This window comes from Aristolochia californica, unplaced genomic scaffold, assembly GCF_029961685.1.
Source record: "Aristolochia californica isolate CCGP_79_NKW_82.1479 unplaced genomic scaffold, dmAriCali1.0.hap1 SCAF_3, whole genome shotgun sequence".
In the NCBI taxonomy this organism is placed as follows: domain Eukaryota; kingdom Viridiplantae; phylum Streptophyta; class Magnoliopsida; order Piperales; family Aristolochiaceae; genus Aristolochia; species Aristolochia californica.
Genome location: NW_027181992.1, coordinates 41,812,398 through 41,831,379, shown reverse-complemented (window position 1 = coordinate 41,831,379; position 18,982 = coordinate 41,812,398). Strand labels below are relative to the sequence as shown.

The 18,982-nt window shown below is 41.2% G+C and overlaps 1 protein-coding gene across 1 annotated transcript; it reads right to left on the bottom strand.

The window, feature by feature from the left end:
• Positions 1-16,148: 16,148 nt before the first annotated feature.
• Positions 16,149-17,210, bottom strand: LOC137959571 (pentatricopeptide repeat-containing protein At2g20540-like). Its single transcript, XM_068806933.1, has 2 exons — positions 16,455-17,210; positions 16,149-16,361 (listed from the first exon to the last, which is right to left on the bottom strand). The coding sequence occupies exons 1-2, from the start codon at positions 17,208-17,210 to the stop codon at positions 16,149-16,151; spliced, it is 969 nt and encodes a 322-aa protein (XP_068663034.1).
• Between the last annotated feature and the right edge of the window lie 1,772 nt (positions 17,211-18,982).

Here is an 18,982-nt window from a genome sequence, read left to right as displayed (position 1 = left end):
AGCTTGATGATGAAGGTCATAATGTGACTTTTAATAGTGTTGCATGGAAAGTATAAAAAGGATCCATGGTTGTTGCACGAGGAGTTAAAATTGAAACTCTTTACATTACTTCTAGTTGTAGAAACATGGTTACAATTGTTGATGTTGTTCCTAATTCTGATTTGTGGCATTATAGGCTCGGTCATATGAGTGAGGAGGGAATGAAAGTACTTCAATCCAAAGGGAAGCTACCAGGGTTGATATCCATAAACAATAATTTGTGTGAAGGCTGTGTTTTTGGCAAGAAGAATAAGTTTAAGTTTTTCCAACGCTGGAAACGAGCAAAAGACAAAAAAATTGGAGTTGGTTCATATAGATTATTAGAAGATGGGCTCAAGCTCACAAGTCCAAGGCAAGGAAGCCTACACATCTAAGTGATGGCATACGGGTAAGATAAGATGCTTCTCATAAAGACGGCATGAAGGTGTAAATACTTGTCCTTTTTATGTCTCTTCTTTTATAAAGTTGTAGCCCTATAGGCATTGCAAAAGCTATAAATAAAGGTATCGGCTAAGAGGTATAGCATTGAAGCTCTCTCCTCCTTACTCTAAAGATCATCCAGCCTCCCTCCTTCCTTTGGTTGGCGCACCTCTCCTTCTTCCTAGTCCAAGCTCTTGCCCTTTTGTAATTGATCCCTTCTTCCTCTCTTCTCCTTCCTCTTCTTCTTCTTGGTTGATCTAAGTCCTCTACATGGTATTATAAATTCTACATGGTATCAGAACAAGGAGTTTAGAATCCTCCTTGATGAAGTATACAAGAAAATATTTATTAAGATCTGCCCAAGAATTTATTCATGAAAGGAGTCCAGCCATGAAGAGATAAGTCAATTTTGGTCATTATTTACATATTCTCCTTCTGTAAGTTGAGGTCTTGATTTTTTATTTACATCAAGATAAGATGATCTTTATATGAGAAGTTGCGAAGATTAATCTCTTGTCATGTTATAATCATGATCTTCTTGTAGCTAAATTGCAAGCTTGATCAAGATTGATTTATAGATGAAAATGATTTGTGATTCAATTACCTACATGTAACTTGGATCAATTTTCTATGAGTTGGAATTCCAGCACATGTTGATGTTAGTTCTCTCACACTTGATGCAGTTCGTGGGGACTTGTTATTTTTCTGGATAATCATCATATGGTTCAAATTCCAGCGTCTACTTACCTTTATTATTCTGCTGCCCCTTCTACTTCCTTGAACTCCAACACTTGTTTCTTTGAAGTTGGATTGTTCCCATGAGTTGAGGAGTTATAAGAGACTCGACTTGCTACTAAGGATCTAAAAAGAAGATTGGGATTCTTAACTGTTTGGCCACATTTTTTTTGAGTTTGGATTAAGGCATAAGGTTTAAATTTATCATCTTTTTTAGAGGATATAAGAGGAATTGATTGATTTATGGATGATGTCTCCATATGACATAAGCACAAATTCTTTGATGATTTAGTTCCTACATTTGTAGAAAAAATTCTATATCTCTCTTTGTAAGTGCCTAATTTAGTCCATGGATCTTCCAAGTTGCATTAGTGGATCTTTTTTTAGAAACCCTTTACAATTCATCTTGGTTTGATTTAAGTATTTGATTTGCTTATTCATGGAGATTGGACATATAAGTAGTATGAGTGACATACTCAAAATTACTACTATCCCCTTGAGGGGCCTCTCCAATTATCTTAACTGGTCACAATCAATACGATGGGTTCTCATTACTCGTGATCTTCTCGGTCACTTAAACAAACCCTCTCCTATGATTGATGAAGAAGATGTAGCCTACCTCAAGTCGGTTAAAAATGATAATCTGGTTATTAGTTGCCTCATAAATAGCATAGAAGAACATGTAGCCAACAATATGGTCCACTTGGAAACAACCAAGGATATTTGGGACACATTTGCTAAGTTATACTCTAACAAGGGGATACTATTCATGAGTTCATGGCCTGGTTTCAGAGACTTCTTCAAGAATGGAAGATCGGTAAACCATACTCAACAGATATTGTGGTTCAAGAAAGGCAACGGGAGGCCTTCACAACAGCCATTGTTTGACGAATATCTAGCCATATCTTGAGGTTTCTAAGAGCCAACTCCTTAGCTCATCCTCACATCCATCCTTTGATGAAATCAATGCTACGTTGCTACGGATCCTTGACCCATCTTCTACTACTACCTCCCCTATTGATGCTCCATCGGCTATGTACTCCGGTAATAGGGGTACATCATCCTCCAACCATGGACGTGGCATAAATTTTAGAGTGGGCCGCACAAGAGGTGGTAGAATGGGTCCTACCTATTCATGCACTAAGCCTTGCATATGCACCTACTGTGGTGGTCAAAACGACCTTGTGGAAAACTATTGAAAGCTTCATGGCAAGCCTGATTGGGCCACGACTCACCCAACCTCCGTTAATGTTGATAAATGGCAAGAAAAGGCTGACTCCTAATACGGAAAAATGATTCTTACTGCTGAAAACTATGCCACATTTTAGAAGATGAAGTCCCTTATGGAGTCTTCTGTTTTGGACTCATTAGGGGTTTATTTGAAATTTCTATTCATTAGGTGTTTATTTGTAATTTTTTGAACTTATGGCCTTTGGAAAGTTTTCCCTAACTCCCTATATAGGGACGTGAGATGAATGAAGAAAGTTAGTATTGAGAAAATTAGAGTTAAACAGGTCAGATTCTCCCTCAGAGGTCTAGGTCGGATTCTCCCTCAGAGGTCCAAGGTCAAGCCTCCTTCAAGGCTCAATACCTTCCTCCCCACATTGGAAGGAATCGTCCGGTGGTTGATCCAAAATGGGGCTTAACAACTTGGTATCAGAGCGGACCAACCATGGCGATTTGTTTTCCTGGGAGGATTTGCATCGAGATTTGGTGGAACAATGTCCATTTTTGGAGAAACAGCATCAGGCCATGGAGGAAATCACGACGGACATGTACATATTGAAAGACATATTACAGCTGATCAAACGGCTACTGGATGAGGAAATGGGTCATGTTCAGATGTTGTTGGGTAGTTCCACTCTTCTGGCCGAGCACCACCATTCCTGCCTGGCCCCAACCCCACCACTTCTGCACCATCAAACCCCACCCCCACATAGGGCTCCTCTACGCCCAACACAACCTTCGTCGGCCAAAATGCCCATTTGGGAGCTCTTGGTTTCGGAAAAGCTCCCCCAAATTTCGACACCAGACGGCGGCGACTCCAAATCATGCACACCGAAGGGGTTTTTCACCACCCCTGTCTCACGGGAAGCCATAACTCTTCCTGCACAATGGACGCTTCCGATCCAAAGGATCCCTGACTCGAAAAAGCTTTCCGAACTCCCGAAATAAAAAGGCGGGACCCAGATTTTTGGAAATTGGAAGACGTTTCTACCTAAATCCCGTCGATACAGGCTGATTTCGGTTCGACCTTCCAAATCCCCTTCTCACGGCCAGCAACACCTCTTCCCACACAATAGACGGAAGTATTCAAATTTGCCTCAGTCACGACGAATCAATTCGACCCTCCCTCCTCTGTCTCTGACAATCTACCAGCACCGGCAACAACAGGAGTCCACCGAAAAATGAGGAAGCGCCGTTGGAAACTTGTCCGGTGGGATGTGACTTCCGACCATCACCTCCCACTCGCAATTCCCCTCTCGGCAGCACCGAGGGAACCCAACTTCCAAATTGGGTGGGCGTGGCTCAGAAAAAAAGTTTCGGGGGGAATTGGCTCCCGGCCAATAGCTATCAGTTTCAATCTCCTTCTCGGCAATCCAGTGGGGCACCCTCGTCCATGCAATCGTGAGGCATTGTCAAAATGGCAGCTTCGATTCGGCTTCTCTGGTTTTTGATAGAATGGTCAAGGCAGGTTCTCAACCCAACTCTGTTGCTTATTTGTGTTTCCTTCATGGTCTTTGCAATGCTGCTCGTCTTAAGGATTACTTTGAATTTCCTATTGGCTTGTTTAACAAGATGTTACAAGATAGTGTGGTTCCTCACCCAGTCAGTTATAATGCTCAACAACCATGGTATGAATTACTAGTTATACTTCTTCGATTTGAGCTTCTGTGTTCAATCAAGGTTTCTCTTGATTCTGTGATGAGTTTATATGCAACATTTATAGACTGGGATGATGAGATGTATGATACGGACACCAACACCCCTTCCCATGCTACAAATATAGCAATATGTGAGGATTTGGGACCAGTAGAGTACATTTTGCCTATTGTTAATGTTTGTTCTGCAGTTTATAGAAAGTCAGGTCGCTTGCATTTTCTCTGTAAGCACGGTTTCGATGTAACTCACCCTAGAGCTGACGGCAGAGTTGACCTACTGACTAAATTTTACAGTTCAATTGATGGTATATGTACTTTTCTTGGAATTCATAGTGAGAGTGAGCTTGCAATGACATGTGGAGCTATTGCAACAAGGTTAGACTACGATAGATTTGGATTGGATGTGGAATTTGTTCCAAATATAATAGAACAACTTCCTGAGGCTCACTCTTGTTGCCAGTATTCTATGAGGAGGACTTATTTAGGGTCCCACAGTGATGACTTGCTCAGAAAATCTAAGACTTGCTCAGAAAATCTAAGAAGCAGCGCCATGAGGATTTGTTTCAGGAACCGAGAGTTCCTCCTCCTTGTCAACCTTTGAGCAGTAGGCTTCCACCAGAGCTGGCTGGTGATGTTATTCAGGCATGGGAATTACTATTTCGTTTTTATGACGTATTAGAGCTAGAAGAGCCTATATCCTTTGAGGAACTTTAACAAGAACTCCTTGACCCATGGTTTGATGATCCAACCTTTCTTGAAAAAGTTGAAAAAGAAATACAGCAAGTAAAAAACGTTTTCATGCAGGGTAGTGAGCGCCCTGGCTTGTCCACTTCTTCGTCTACTTGTGAAGCTGGAATTCCTCCCAAGGATTATCTCAGTGATTCAATTATTATGATTGAAGTCGAGTCCAGCACTGAAGCTGCTCATTTGAAGAAATTGGATCATGCCCCTGAAAATCTTCAACTCTTTAGGGCCGAAATGCTGGCTTATGTCTCTCTTGGTGCGGCTAATGCAGGATGTGCTGGAGTCATCCATGTTGCAAGTCCATTCCCTCCGGGTAGTGTCCCCAATCCAGAGATTGACTTAATTGAGCATGCTGTGACTAGTACCCTCAATGTACCTAAGGCCTTAAATGAGGCACCTGTGAGATAGGTTATTGTTGTTTCTTCTCCCTTTGCTGTTCCTGTGCCAACAACATGGCCAAAGGATACAATCATGGATGAGACTTGCTGGTCAGACAAAGTATACGGCAGAACAATTGGGAACTGGTACTGCCTTGCAAAAATAGCAGCCGCAAGTGCAGCTTTGGAGTATGGACAGAAACACAACATCCGGCGCATAGTTGCTATCTGAGATGTCGCTGAAGCTCTTCTACTTATCTATGCAAGATCAGATGCATCTAGGAGATCCATATGTGGCCCCCATGCAATACGGGCACATGCTTTAGTTGACAAGTTACTGAGCATGTTTTCACAGTATAATTATCCTCAAAATTTTGTCACTGGTGACAATGATATTTGTCTGAACTCTGAGAGGGTGACGAGTTAAGGATGCTAAAAAAAAAAATGGTCCTCTTCTAGGTTGCTCTACTTTTGTACGTAAATGCCATTCTACATTCGAGCTTGAGGGCAAGCTCGTTCACGAGGAGGGGAGTAGTGTTATGGACTCATTAGGGGTTTATTTGTAATTTCTATTCATTAGGGGTTTATTTTTAATTTGTTGAACTTATGGCCTTTGGCATGTTTTTCCTAACTCCCTATATAGGGACGTGAGATGAATGAAGAAAGTAAGTATTGAGAAAATTAGAGTTAAAATAGGTCAGATTCTCCCTCAGAGGTCTAGGTCAGATTCTCCTTTTGAGGTCCAAGGTCGAGCCTCCAATACCTTCCTCCCCACGTTGGAAGTAATCGTCCCGTGGTTGATCCGAAATGGGCTTAACATCTTCCCTTCCACCGATACCTACTGCTGCTACCACCATTGCTTCAGGCTTGCTTTCTTCCTCTTCCTCTTCCTCCTTCTGGATCATAGACTCCGGGGCCTCTGAATATCTATCAGGTAACAAACTCATGTTGCATTCCCTATCTCCATGTTTTTCCAATAAATTTGTTACTATTACTAATGGTACCCAAACCAAAGTACTTGGCAAGGGTTCCTCATCTATCACATCTTTGATCCCTCTTCAAGATGCCTTATTTGTCCCTCAATTTCTTTAAATTTGCTTTTGGTTAACCAAATCACAAAAAGATCTGAATACAAAATGGGTGATTGGTGGCAGCCATGAAAAAGGGGGCTTGTACTACTTTAACTTTCCTCCATTTGCTGCCTTATCATCCACTACATCTGAGGCACAACTTTGGCACAACTTTGGCACAACTGGCTTGGCCATCCTTCTACACTTTCCCTTCATTATTTACTTCTTTAAAATTTCTCTCTACTTTCAATTATGAGGTTTTTCAATTAAGTAAACATCATAGGAATACATATTCTCCTCACCTTACAACTACAAGTAATGTTCCTTTTTATTTAGTACACTCTGATGTATGGGGACCTTTGTATGTCTCTAATATTTCTCATGTTAATTAATTTGTTTAGTTTGTTGATGATTTTACCCAGGTCACATGGTTATATCTCTTTAAAGAATGATCTAAAATACTTATTATCTTTAAAACCTTTCACGCTATGGTGTTAACTCAATTTGGCAAAAAAATTCAAATCCTTAGGCCTGATAACACTAAAGAATACTTGTCTAGTGAGTTCCAATCATTTTGTGAGGGTAATGGGCTTATCCATCAAACAACGTGTGCCTATACACCTCAAAAAAATGGTGTTGCTAAAAAAAGGAATCGTCATCTTCTTGAAGTTGCTTGAGGCTTCCTCTACTCCATGAAGGTACCTTACTTTTATTGGCCTCATGCTATACTTACGACCTATTTTCTTATCAATAGGTTACCTTCATCTATTCTTAATCTTAAAACTCCTTACTCTGTATTATTTCCTGGTTAAGACCCCTTTTCTCTTCCCCTAAAGGTTTTTGGTTGCACATGGTTTGTCCATGTCACATCTCCACAAAAGAGAAAACTTACTCCTCGTTCTATGGAATGTATTTTCTTGGGGTACTCTCGCACCCAAAAAGGGTATATCTATTCCAATCCTACCCTTTGTAGGATGGTTGTATCTCGGGATGTGACCTTCTTTGAGGACACTTCATTCTACTCCTTGAATGATGCTCATCCAGGTTTGTCATTTCCTCCTATCACTCCTTGTCCACTTGTGCCCTTCAATGTCGATATTATTCAATCCCCTGAAGCACCGGCCGACACCTCACCTGTGGAGTTTTTGGATCCACCCGAGGTAAGTACATCACCTCCTATGTTTGGTCCAGAATTTGATACTTGGCCTATTGCTTTATGAAAGGAATGCCGTTCTTGTACTACTTCTCACCGTACATCCAATTTTATGTCTCACCATCGTTTGTCTTCTACTTGATCTTAGTTCTTTGCATCTCTTTCTTCTACTTCAATTTCGTAGCCCTATCGTGAAGCCCTGCAACATCCAAGATGGAAGGTAGCTATGGATGAGGAAATGCATGCCTTATATGAGAATCAAACCTGGCGCTTAGCACCGCTCCCAAAAGGAAAAAACCAGTCGGTTGTAAATGGGTGTTTTCAGTTAAATATAAAGCGAATGGGTCCGTTGCTTGTCTTAAAGCCCGACTCATTGCTAAAGGATACACTCAATGTTATGGAGTGGATTATGAGGAGGCCTTTTCTCACGTCACCAAGTTAAATTCGATACGTATCCTATTATCTCTTGCTACTTACTCATCATGGCACGTATACCAACTCGATGTAAAGAATGTCTTCCTAAATGGGGATATCCATGAGGAAATTTATATGGTTCAACCACCTGGTTATGTGGTTGAGGGGGGAGTCTATATGCTGGTTATAAAAGTCCTTATATGGGTATAAACAGCCTCCTCGAGCCTGGTTTGAAAATTTTAGCCAAGAACTACTACGGTTTGGCTTTCATTGGTGCACGGTAGATCATTCGGTATACTTTAAAGATAACTCGAAAGGAAAACTATTATTGGTTGTATATGTTGATGACATTATCTGCACCAACGATGATGCACATAGCATACAAGAAGTAAAAAATATGATATGTCGGGAATTCAAAACTAAAGATCTGGGATTCCTTAATTATTTTTTGGGCATAGAAGTTCTTCAATCCAAACATCTTATAATATTGTCTCAACGGAAGTGTGTTTTGGACCTCCTCGAAGAAATAGGAATGAAGGGATGTCAACCAATTGACACAACTATGGATACGAATGTAAAATTATGTGCAACGACTGGAGAAGATATTGATATTGGTAAATATCCAAGACTTGAGGGAAAACTTATCTACCTCATTGTAACTAGACCAAACATATCATATGTTGTAAGCGTAGTGAGTCAGTACATGCATAAACCACAACTTACCCACTGGCAAGCCTTGGAGCTCTGAGAAGATGATTACTTTATAAAAAACATGGCCACTTTAACACAAAAGGTTTCTCAAACGCATATTGGGCTGGATCACCTAATGATAGGAAGTTTAATCTGAATATTGCACTCTTGTTGGAGGGAACCTGGTTACATGTAGAAGTAGCAAAATGTGGTTGCAAGATCTGGTGCTAATGCATAATACAAAGCTATGACCCACGTAGTTAATGAACTCCTATGGATCAAGACCCTTCTGACCGAATTAGGATTTTATAAAGGAGGTCTCATCAATCTACACTGTGTATCAAGACCCTTCTCATGAATTAGGATAACCAAGCAACGATTCATATAACTTTAAACCCAGTCTTCCATGAAAGGACCAAACACATTGAGGTGGATTGCCACTTTATACGGGAGAAATTTCAAGCAGGTATAATCTCCCTCAAACATGTTTCATCACAAGAATAAGTAGCAGATATCCTCACTAAACCAGTTACATCTAAAATCCTATCCTTTATATGTGGCAAGCTGGTTATCTATGATATTTTTTTATCCTCTAGCTTAAGGGGAAGTGTTATAAGATGGGCTCAAGCTCACAAATCGAAGACAAGGAAGCCCACATGTCTAAGGGATGGCATATGGGTAATATAGGATGCTTCTCATAAAGATGGCATGAAGATGTACAGACTTGTCCTTTTTATGTCTCTTCTTTTATAAAGTTGTAGCCCTAAGGCTAAGGGTGAGAGCATTGAATCTCTCTCCTTCTTTCTCCCCTCCTTCCCTTGGTCAGCGCACCTCTCCTTCCTCCTAATCCAAGCTCTCTCCCTTTTGTAGTTGATTCCTTCTTCCTCTCTTCTCCTTCCTCTTCATCTTCTTGGTTGATCTAAGTCCTCTACATGGGATCCTAAATTCTACACAGATGTGTAGGGACCTTCAACTGTTACGTCCCTTGGTGGTTCTAATTACTATGTGACATTTATTGATGATGCAAGTAGAAAGGTCTAGGTTTATATCCTGAGAAAGAAATTTGATGCTTTTGATACATCCAAGAGATGGAGAGAAATGGTTGAGAATGAGACATATTTGAAGGTGAAGTGCCTACTGTCATATAATGGGGGAGAATACATAGATAATGATTTCAAGTGGTACTATGCTGATAATGAAATCAAGATGAAGAAGACCATTTGTTATGCGTGCAATAACATTGCTAAGTTATTTAGAGTCTAATTAATTGTTTTTCTTTAATTTACTTTATTTTATTTCAGTTAAAGAATTAATAGGCCACCAAGGTATTTTTGTAATATTTTATCTCGAACCTTGTAAGGGTGAACCCTATTTAAGGGGTAAGAGTAATGAGAAAAAGGCAAGTATTGATTTAGAGTAAACAAGGGTTTTGAATTCTCCTCAACGAGTTCAAGGGTGTGCGTTCTCCTTAACGAACCTAGGATTTTCAAGCTTCCCTTCGGCTTGATTTTCGTCCTTCTCTTCTTCTTCCCTATGAATCGTTGTGTTAGATCTGGGATCATAACAACTGGTATGGGGACACAATGAGCGATTTTTCGTCCAAAGAAATATGGCTTGCCATGCTCAATCTATTGGGATAAATATGCACAAGGGTTTTAGCATTGGAAGAAGCATTGCATGATGGAATGCGTGAATCTTCCATTAAACTTTCGTAATTGAGAGGCATTTTTCTAAGGCCACAGAGAGCAAGGTTGTGCGACCTCAAATCTCCAAGTAGGAAATTCCTAAGGCACAGTCCAGAGCCTGAAATTCCAAATACGAGGAGAAGGGAATTCCAAAGGTGTAGTCTAGAGCCTAGAATTCCGAATACCGGGAGCCTGGAAATCCAAAATTAGAGGGTTATGGGAAAAAGTGCTCTTCAGAACAGTCCGACTAGTGCCAGTCCCTTGTTGCTGCTCTCGGTATCCAAGCTGGAAATCCATCTTCTCTGGAACTTAACCCTCTACAATGGCGTTGGGATTGTTCCGTGAAGTAGAGCAACTGAGAGATTACTCGTATTTTGACAGATTTAAGTCTTTTTTGTCAGAAATTCGAGATGGAAATTTTCTTACGATAATTCCTATTTTTAATTCTATGCTAAGGAGTTTGATGATTCTGGGAATGGTAGAGAAATGGCTGTGGGGGATGATGTTTATTACTATTTATGAGAACAAAGTCAATTTCTGGGCGGAGACTGGACAAAGTATAATTGATGTGGGTTTGCGTGGGCATATTGATTTGGCGTCTGATCCATGGTCATCAATTTTCAGTGATGCTTCATTAAGCAACGGAATTATCACATGGCCTATAATTTTCTTGCAATATTTCGGGAAGATAGGGAAAATGGATGAGGCCATGCAGCTGTTTGATGAAACACCTGAAAGAAAGATGGGTTCTTGGATTAGTATGCGTGCAAAGTATGCTTAGAACGAGCAAGGAGGCTTGTGCCAAGTGGAAGGTGATAAGCTCGATGGGGTTGCTATTATTTCAGTCCTCTCAGCTTGTGCCCAATGGAAGGTGTACATAAAACTTAATTATTCTAAAGAGATTGTTGAAAAGGATATTACTATAAAAAGTATTACAGGAGAACACACGAAGACTGAGATGATGAAACATTCTAAAATTGTTGTTGCTGTTGCAGTAAAGAAAGATGCACAACAACAAAAGATGAAAACTGACAGTAAGGATTTGGAAGAAGCTGAGTAGAATGAAGCAACTTCTATTAATTAGTGGAAAGACTGACTTTATTTCATCGGTGAAAAAAATGGGTGTTGCAAGTGGACCATTAGATGCTACCAACTAGGATAATGGGGTAATGTTAGTGGATGTATCGGTCCCGGGTCATAGATCGAGTAACACGACGTGGGATTTGAGACTCTAGCACTAGTGGTGTGTCGCTGGACTCGATATGGTGGTATAAAACCCCTTCTTTGATTGATCTTTCTCAAGTAATCAAGCTCTCTCTTTATGAATGCAATATAGTGCTAGGTATAGCTTAAGAACCCAATTACTATTAACATGAATGATATAGGAAAGGGTTACCTTTTTCTTGATCACGGCAATTAGGGTTTCAACCCTCTTCTTGCTGCTGCTCATGCTTGGATGGTGGTCCTAGCTTGGGATAGCCCTTGGCCTATGTTGGGGAGGTTCCTTTACAGCTTCTTGTTGGATGCCAAGCTAGAAAGAGTTCTGCTTGATGCTGCTCGTGGTGTAGGGTAGGCAATCCTTAAACTTTGGCTCGTTAAGAGAGGTATGAACCCTTCTCTTTGTTGTGTTGATGAAGAGAAGAGTAAGACCTCTCCTTGAACTCAGAAAAAGGGCAGGAAGCTCTCTCTCTCTCTCTCTCTTGTTCGGTATGGTTGATGGAGGATGGATGACAGAGATGATCAATGGAGGATGAAGGGATACGTAGGTTTTTGAAGAAAACCCTAACCTCAAGATCAAGAAGGAGATCCTAACCTATTTACCCTAAAGTTAACCTAAAATCAATGCTTCCTTTTCTCTATTACATTACCCTTTAAATAGTTGACGTCATACGTGTTTTAGGGCTACAAGAATCACAATATTAAGACCATACTTATTACAAAATTTGAAATAAATCCTACTTAAAGCAATATAAATATAACTAATGGACTCAGTGAGTTATTGCCTCCTTCGTTGTGTGACTCGGTGTGCTATTGAGTGTGAGATAATGTAACCCAGATAAGCCACATGTGAAGCCGCAAAAGAACATTTGGATTATTTTAAATAGAGCTGGTGTGCTCGTAACAATTCAAAAACAATCCTTAAGTGCACTAAATGCTCTTCTCTAGATTTGCTATATATGAGAATATCATAAAAAAACACAAAATCAAATTTTCGAAGATAGGGGCTAAATACCTCATTCATGAGAACTTGAAAAGTGGAGGGTTCATTCGATAACCTGAACGGCATGACGACGAACTCAAAGTGGCCATGATGTGTGTGGAACACAGTCTTCTTGATATCAGAGGGGTGCATCCAGACCTGATGATATCCCGACCTTAGGTCCAGTTTAGTAACTAACCAAGAACCATGCAGTTCATCCAGGAGCTCATCTACTACCGGAATCGGAAACATATCCTTCAGTGTCTGAGTGTTCAACTCCTGGTAATCAACACAATACCTCCATGTCTCATGGTGTTTCTTCCTAAGTAAGACGGGTGAAGAGAACGGAGAGCAACTATGACGAATAAGACCCTATTGTAACATCTCCTTGCATTGGCTCTCGATCTCATCCTTTTGAAGGTGTGGATATCGGTACGGACACACGACCACCACCTCAGAACCTAGTTTTAAACAGATCCTGTGGTCACAATGCCTCAAGGGAGGCAATCCCAAAGGTTCAAGGAAGAGGTCAGAGAACTCCTCAACCAGACCATCACTAGTGCTGCTTGGCGGTTCCTGTGTGTGGATGGTGTGGATGTGATGGGCCTTGTCAACCTGTCAGCCCTTCAATAGCACTTGACTATCGGCCAAAACAAAACTCATAGTTAAAGCCGAAAAGTCCCACATAATGGGCCCCAAAGTTTGCAACCATTTAATGTCTAATACCTTATCAAAGCCAGCCAAGAGAATGACAAAACATTCAACATTAAATAAAGTAGAGCCAATGGAAAAAGTTACCGCCTTACTGATCCCATAACTAGGGACTTTCTCGCCATTAGCCACCAATACGGTGGCTGTCATATGAGGGAGGATATGTAATTGAAGGTGCTGCATGACTGTTAAACTCAAAACATTGTGTGTACTACCCAAATCTATTAGTCCCACCAATTCCTGGTCAAGGACTTGAGCTCTGAGTTGCATCATTTTGGAAGATTTCTGCCCAATAATAGTATGCAAGGAAATCGCCGGTGGTTCCTCCTCAATAATATCCTCCATCTCCTTTGTATCATCAAATTCCTCCACCTCGAGCCAAAAAAACCTCTTACATTGGTGCCCCAGCCGGTACTGTTCATAACAGTTGTAGCATAGATTCTTGGACCTCCGTTCTGCCATCTCTGCACTTGTTAAGTTTTTGATAAATTGCGGTGGGGGATTACTAGGGCGTGTATCAGCTACCGGATCCATATTCTGATTGTATATGGAGGAAGATAATGTAGGGTTTGTCACTGTAGGTGAATTATGGTGGCGCCCTTGCCAAGTGGAGGAAGTGGTCTGTTCACCTCGCCAACCTGGCTTGCGTTGCTGCAACTGTTGTCGTTGTTCCATTGCTCGGGCCATATTCATTGCCTGAGTCAGATCCTGAGGGAAAAGGAGTTCAACCTCTAACCTCAGAGATTCAGTGAAACCCGCTGTGAATAATGAGACATGTTGGTCGACCCATACCGATCCCCCAGCACGAGTCAACTTTTTTTGGAACTGTATTTGATACTATTCAAACGATCCAGTCTGTCGTAATAGGACCAATTCACCCAGGGGGTTGTTGTGGGTGGGAGGTCCAAATCTGATTGTGCATAATTTTTTAAATTCACCCCAATCCTGCCCTGGTCTCTCTTTTTCGACTTGGTGAACCCATAAGTGGGCTTCATCTAACATATGGAAAGAAGCTAGTTGCACCTTATCCCATTCAATTGTCCCTTGATTTAATAAAAATATTGCGCACATCTATGCAACCAATTTAAGGGATCTACTGAACCATTATAAGTAGGAAAGTCTAACTTTGTGTACCATGGTATTGTGCCTCCATGTTGTGGTCCTTGGATAGCAATGCGCCCAGGCCACTGCTCCCCTCTCCTGTGATACGGTTGAGTCACCTCCCTGGTATCTGGGCTTTGCAGCCTTTCTGCCCTCCTCTCGGTTAGCATGCTAATGACTTGCCTCAACTCTTCTCAGACTTGTTGCATCTCTATTTCCAACCCACATACTTTTCCCAGCACTGGTTGTGCTGTCTCCATGCTATCCGCTAGCTTTTGCATCCTGGTATGTAGTTCTTCATTGCTGAATATATCCCCCATGTTACCCTGCTCTGATACCACATTGTTATGGTCTCTGGTCATGGATCAAGTAACACGACGTGGGATTTGAAACTCCAACACTGGTGGTGTGTCGCTGGACTCGATATGGTGGTATAAAACCCCTTCTTTGATTGATCTTTCTCTAGTGATCAAGCTCTTTCTTTATGAATGCAATATAGTGCTAGGTATAGCTTAAGAACCCAATTACTATTAACGTGAATGATATAGGAAAGGTTTACCTTTTTCTTGATCACAGTAATTAGGGTTTCAACACTCTTCTTGTTGCTGCTCGTGCTAGGATGGTGATCCAAGCTTGGGATAGCCCCTGGCCTACATTGGGGAGGTTCCTTTCCAGCTTCTTGTTGGACGCCAAGCTAGAAAGAGTCCTACTTGATGCTACTCGTGGTGTAGGGTAGGCAATCCTTCAACTCTGGCTCGTTAAGAGAGGTACGAACCCTTCTCTTCGTTGTGCAAGAATGAAACCTCTCCTTGAACTCAAAAAAAGGGCAGGAAGCTCTCTCTCTCTTGTTCGGTATGGTTGATGGAGGATGGATGGTAGAGATGATCAATGGAGAATGAAGGGATACGTAAGTTTTTGAGGAAAACCCTAACCTCGAGATTAAGAAGGAGATCCCTAGCCTGTTTACCCTAAAGTTAACCAAAAATCAGTGCTTCCTTTTCTCTATTACATTACCCTTTAAATAGTTGAATTCAAAAGTGTTTTAGGGCTACAAGAATCACAATATTGCCCCTACAACCATACTTATTACAAAATTAGAAATAAATCCTACTTAAAGCAATATAAATATAACTAATGGACTCAGTGAGTGATTGCCTCCTTCATTGTGTGACTCGGTGTGCTATTGAGTCCACAACACAACGCGCGGGTGTTACGCCCGGATCTAACACGTGAAGGAAGAATATGGAAGGGAAGATCGCTGTGATGTTTGAGCTTTGGAATGAGCTCTACCTTGGACCTCAAGAGGGAGAATCTGACCTAGGACCTCAGAAGGGAGAATCCGACCTTACTTTTCTAATTGATTCAAAGCTTAGTTTCTTTCATTCATCTCACGTCCCTATATAGGGAATTAGGGAAAACATGCCAAAGGCCATAAGTTCAACAAATTACAAATAAACCCCTAATGAATTGAAATTTCAAATAAACCCCTAATGAATTGAAATAACAAATAAACCCCAATCTATCCTCTTCTCAGGCTATCCACTCTAGATGCTATCGAGTCCATAACATTACTCCCCTCCTAGAGAACGAGCTTACCGTCAAGCTCGAAGGTGGGTGTGCTTGTCCATGGCCATGATCAAACAAGGTACTTGTCTGACATACCCCCTCGCCAATTTGCCAACCGCCAAGGCCTTCCATCTAAATATGAAGGTGCAATGAGGCTCTTTATAAGCGCGCATGTATGAGACAAATGCCTTGACTCCTTTCTCCATAAACCCACTAGTAAAGTAACAAATGTATCAAAATATGGCCCACAACCATTCTCCAACAACCTATCTAAGAGACCAGCAACAGTGGTAGAACCTCTCTCCTTTCCTGTGGAAAGATAGCCATCAATGTGGTCTTCTTCAAGAAAGTCTTGATCCTTCTACAAGCCCTTCAGCAAAACACCATAGGATCTCTCATTTACACCAATGCCCTTCTCCACCATTTCCTTGATGAGATCCAGTGCTTCATCAATTTTCCCAAAATGGCAAAGACCATTAATCAAATACAAATTAGTAACAGAGTTTGGCTGAGAACCTTCCTTGACCATTCTATCAAAAACCATAAATGCCGAATCTAAGCTGTCATTTTGACACTACCCGACCAAAAAATTAAACCCAAGGTGTCTAGATTGAAAAAGAACACACGTACTGGTTCAGTGCCCATCAACGGTAAGAAATATTTTTACCCAGGTATTTCCAGGATCCTTTCTTACTCTAATCTTTGCTATTTTCTTCCTGAGTACCCAAGATTCTTTCAATAACCCAGCTTCAAAGTAGAGATTTGATAGAAGAACGTAAGAAGCATGATCATCGGGCTCTAATTGCATCACTCTTTTTGTGGATTCCACTCCTATACTTACATTCTGAGACGTCCAAAAAGCACTTAGTAACGTTCTCCATACTGAAACCCCCACATTGTAAAGGCATCCAGCAATGATTTTATATGCATAATCGCGGTTTCCAGCTCGCCTAAGAACATCAACCAAGCAGTAGTAATGTTCAGATTCTGGCTCAATATGATAGTGGTCGCATATCACATCAAAGAAGAACATGCTCTCCTCTAGAAGGCCCACATGACTACAGGTTGTGAGCAAACAGATGAAGGTTGTTTTGTTAGGAGTTGTCTCCGTTTTCTCCAACTCTTTGAATATTTGAATTGCTTGGCCTGCTCTGCCATGTTGCGCCAGTCCTGATATCATAGTGTTGTAGGCAACAATAGTAGGATTATTTAAACCATGAAAAGCACAAATAGAATCCTTTATGTTTCCACATTTAGCATACATGTCAACAACCGAGCTACCAACATAGACATCTCCACCAAAACCAGCTTTAATCATCAAAGAATGAAACTGTCGTCCAACATCTAAAGCTGCTAAGCCAGAACAAGTGGAAATACAAGAGGCAAAACTGAATTGAGTTGGACCAAATCCAGCCACTGCCATGTCCCTACATCATCTTAGAGCTTCCAAGGCAAGCCCATTCTGCTCATAAGCTCCAATTATAGTACTCCACGAAAGGCCATCAATCAAACAGGTGTATGTCACTACCTCTAGACTGAAACCCGTAAAAATCATGTGCCAAAACAGATGATTAGCTTCCCATATCCTGCTCCTTGTGGCTTTGCAACACCTAGTTTGAAGGCTATACAGGCAAACCCGAATGGGAGGAAAATTTTTTTGTTGCTCTGCTGCATGGAACAACTACAATGCCTCATACCGCTTCTCATTCTTCCCCACATATGGCAAAAAAAATAGAGGACGTGTTCTAATTCCACTGCCCACATTTTCAATTGGGCAACGAACATACATACAGTCAACAGAAAAATAGAGACCCTCAACAAAAAAAAATTCGAGACGCTGACCCCCCTCTCCCAATTTGGAACTTGGGCTTGCTCTGGTCTACAGAGAAGTGGCTTGCAAGTGGTGGGTGGTGGCCGAAAGTCACATCCCACTAGACATGTTTTCGACGGCGCCGACTGAGCCTCCTCCATCTCCGGTGGTGAAGGGCAGCCCTTTGGGGCTTCATCATTTGTGTCCCGGTCGGAATAGTCGTCGGAAGATATTCCTTCTCTAGTTCTGGATGGTGGTCCACTTGTCGTGAGTCATTTTGGTGTGATTTTTGATTTGAGGTCTCTCTCCATTTGACCAACGCCGACGATGTGGTAGCAGAAAACCCCTCCGATTTCCCCAAATCGTCGTCACCGTTTGGCTTAGGATTTCCTTGCACAAAAATCTTGATTTTTTTTTATGCAAAGCCTCTCTATCCGTCTGCTGTATTCTTTTCGCTGCAATGTCTGCTGCAGCCATTTCTCCGATTTGTCTATGCATCGCCAACCATGGGTCTTCTTGGCTCATCGTGTTCTTGCTCTGATACCAAGTTGTTACATTTGCATCTAACACGTGAAGGAAGAAGATGGAAGGGAAGATCGCTGTGAGGTTTGAGCTTTGGAAGGAGCTCTACCTTGGACCTCAAGAGGGAGAATCTGACCTAGGACCTCAAAAGGAAAAATCTGACCTAGGACCTCAGAAGGGAGAATCCGACCTTACTTTTCTAATAGATTCAAAGATTAGTTTCTTTCATTCATCTCACGTCCCTATATAGGGAATTAGGGAAAACATGCCAAAGGCCATAAGTTCAACAAATTACAAATAAAACCCTAATGAATTGAAATTGAAAATAAACCCCTAATGAATTGAAATTTCAAATAAACCCCAATCTATCCTCTTCTCAGGCTATCCACTCTAGATGCTATGGAGTCCATAATAGCGGGATGGCTACAATCAATTTTTTTTTCAGCACTGCACACTGTTCCAATAGTATTGAAGGGTAGCTCTTCTTGAAGACTACATTTTCTAATTCTGACCCTTAGCGATGATGTGTCTCTTAGACAACCTAAGAAATTTAGAGCTACAACACATCTAGTGGCATTACATGCCCAGAACGAAATTTTCTTGCAGTGGGCTGACCTTATACTAGATAAAATGCCTACAAAAGAGGGGGAGTATTGGATTTCTATGCTATGAAGTTTTGTTGAGATGGGTGGTGATGTTGTTGTGGGAAAGGATTATAGTCCTGTATAGGATGGTGTTGATACTTGTAACATCGAGACAACAACATATGTCATTGTGGTTTTTGCTATATGTGTGGTGTGCTGTCGCAGACAACCAAAAATAAAACCTATACTCCTAAAAATATATGTAGTAGTGCGAGTAAG

Coding starts and splice junctions, on each gene's coding strand:
- LOC137959571 (XM_068806933.1), bottom strand. CDS start 17,210: ATGGCAGTGGCTGGATTTGGTCCAACTCAATTCAGTTTTGCCTCTTGT. Junction 16,362..16,454: donor AGGATCCTGGAAATACCTGG/GTAAAAATATTT, acceptor TTGGTCGGGTAG/TGTCAAAATGACAGCTTAGA.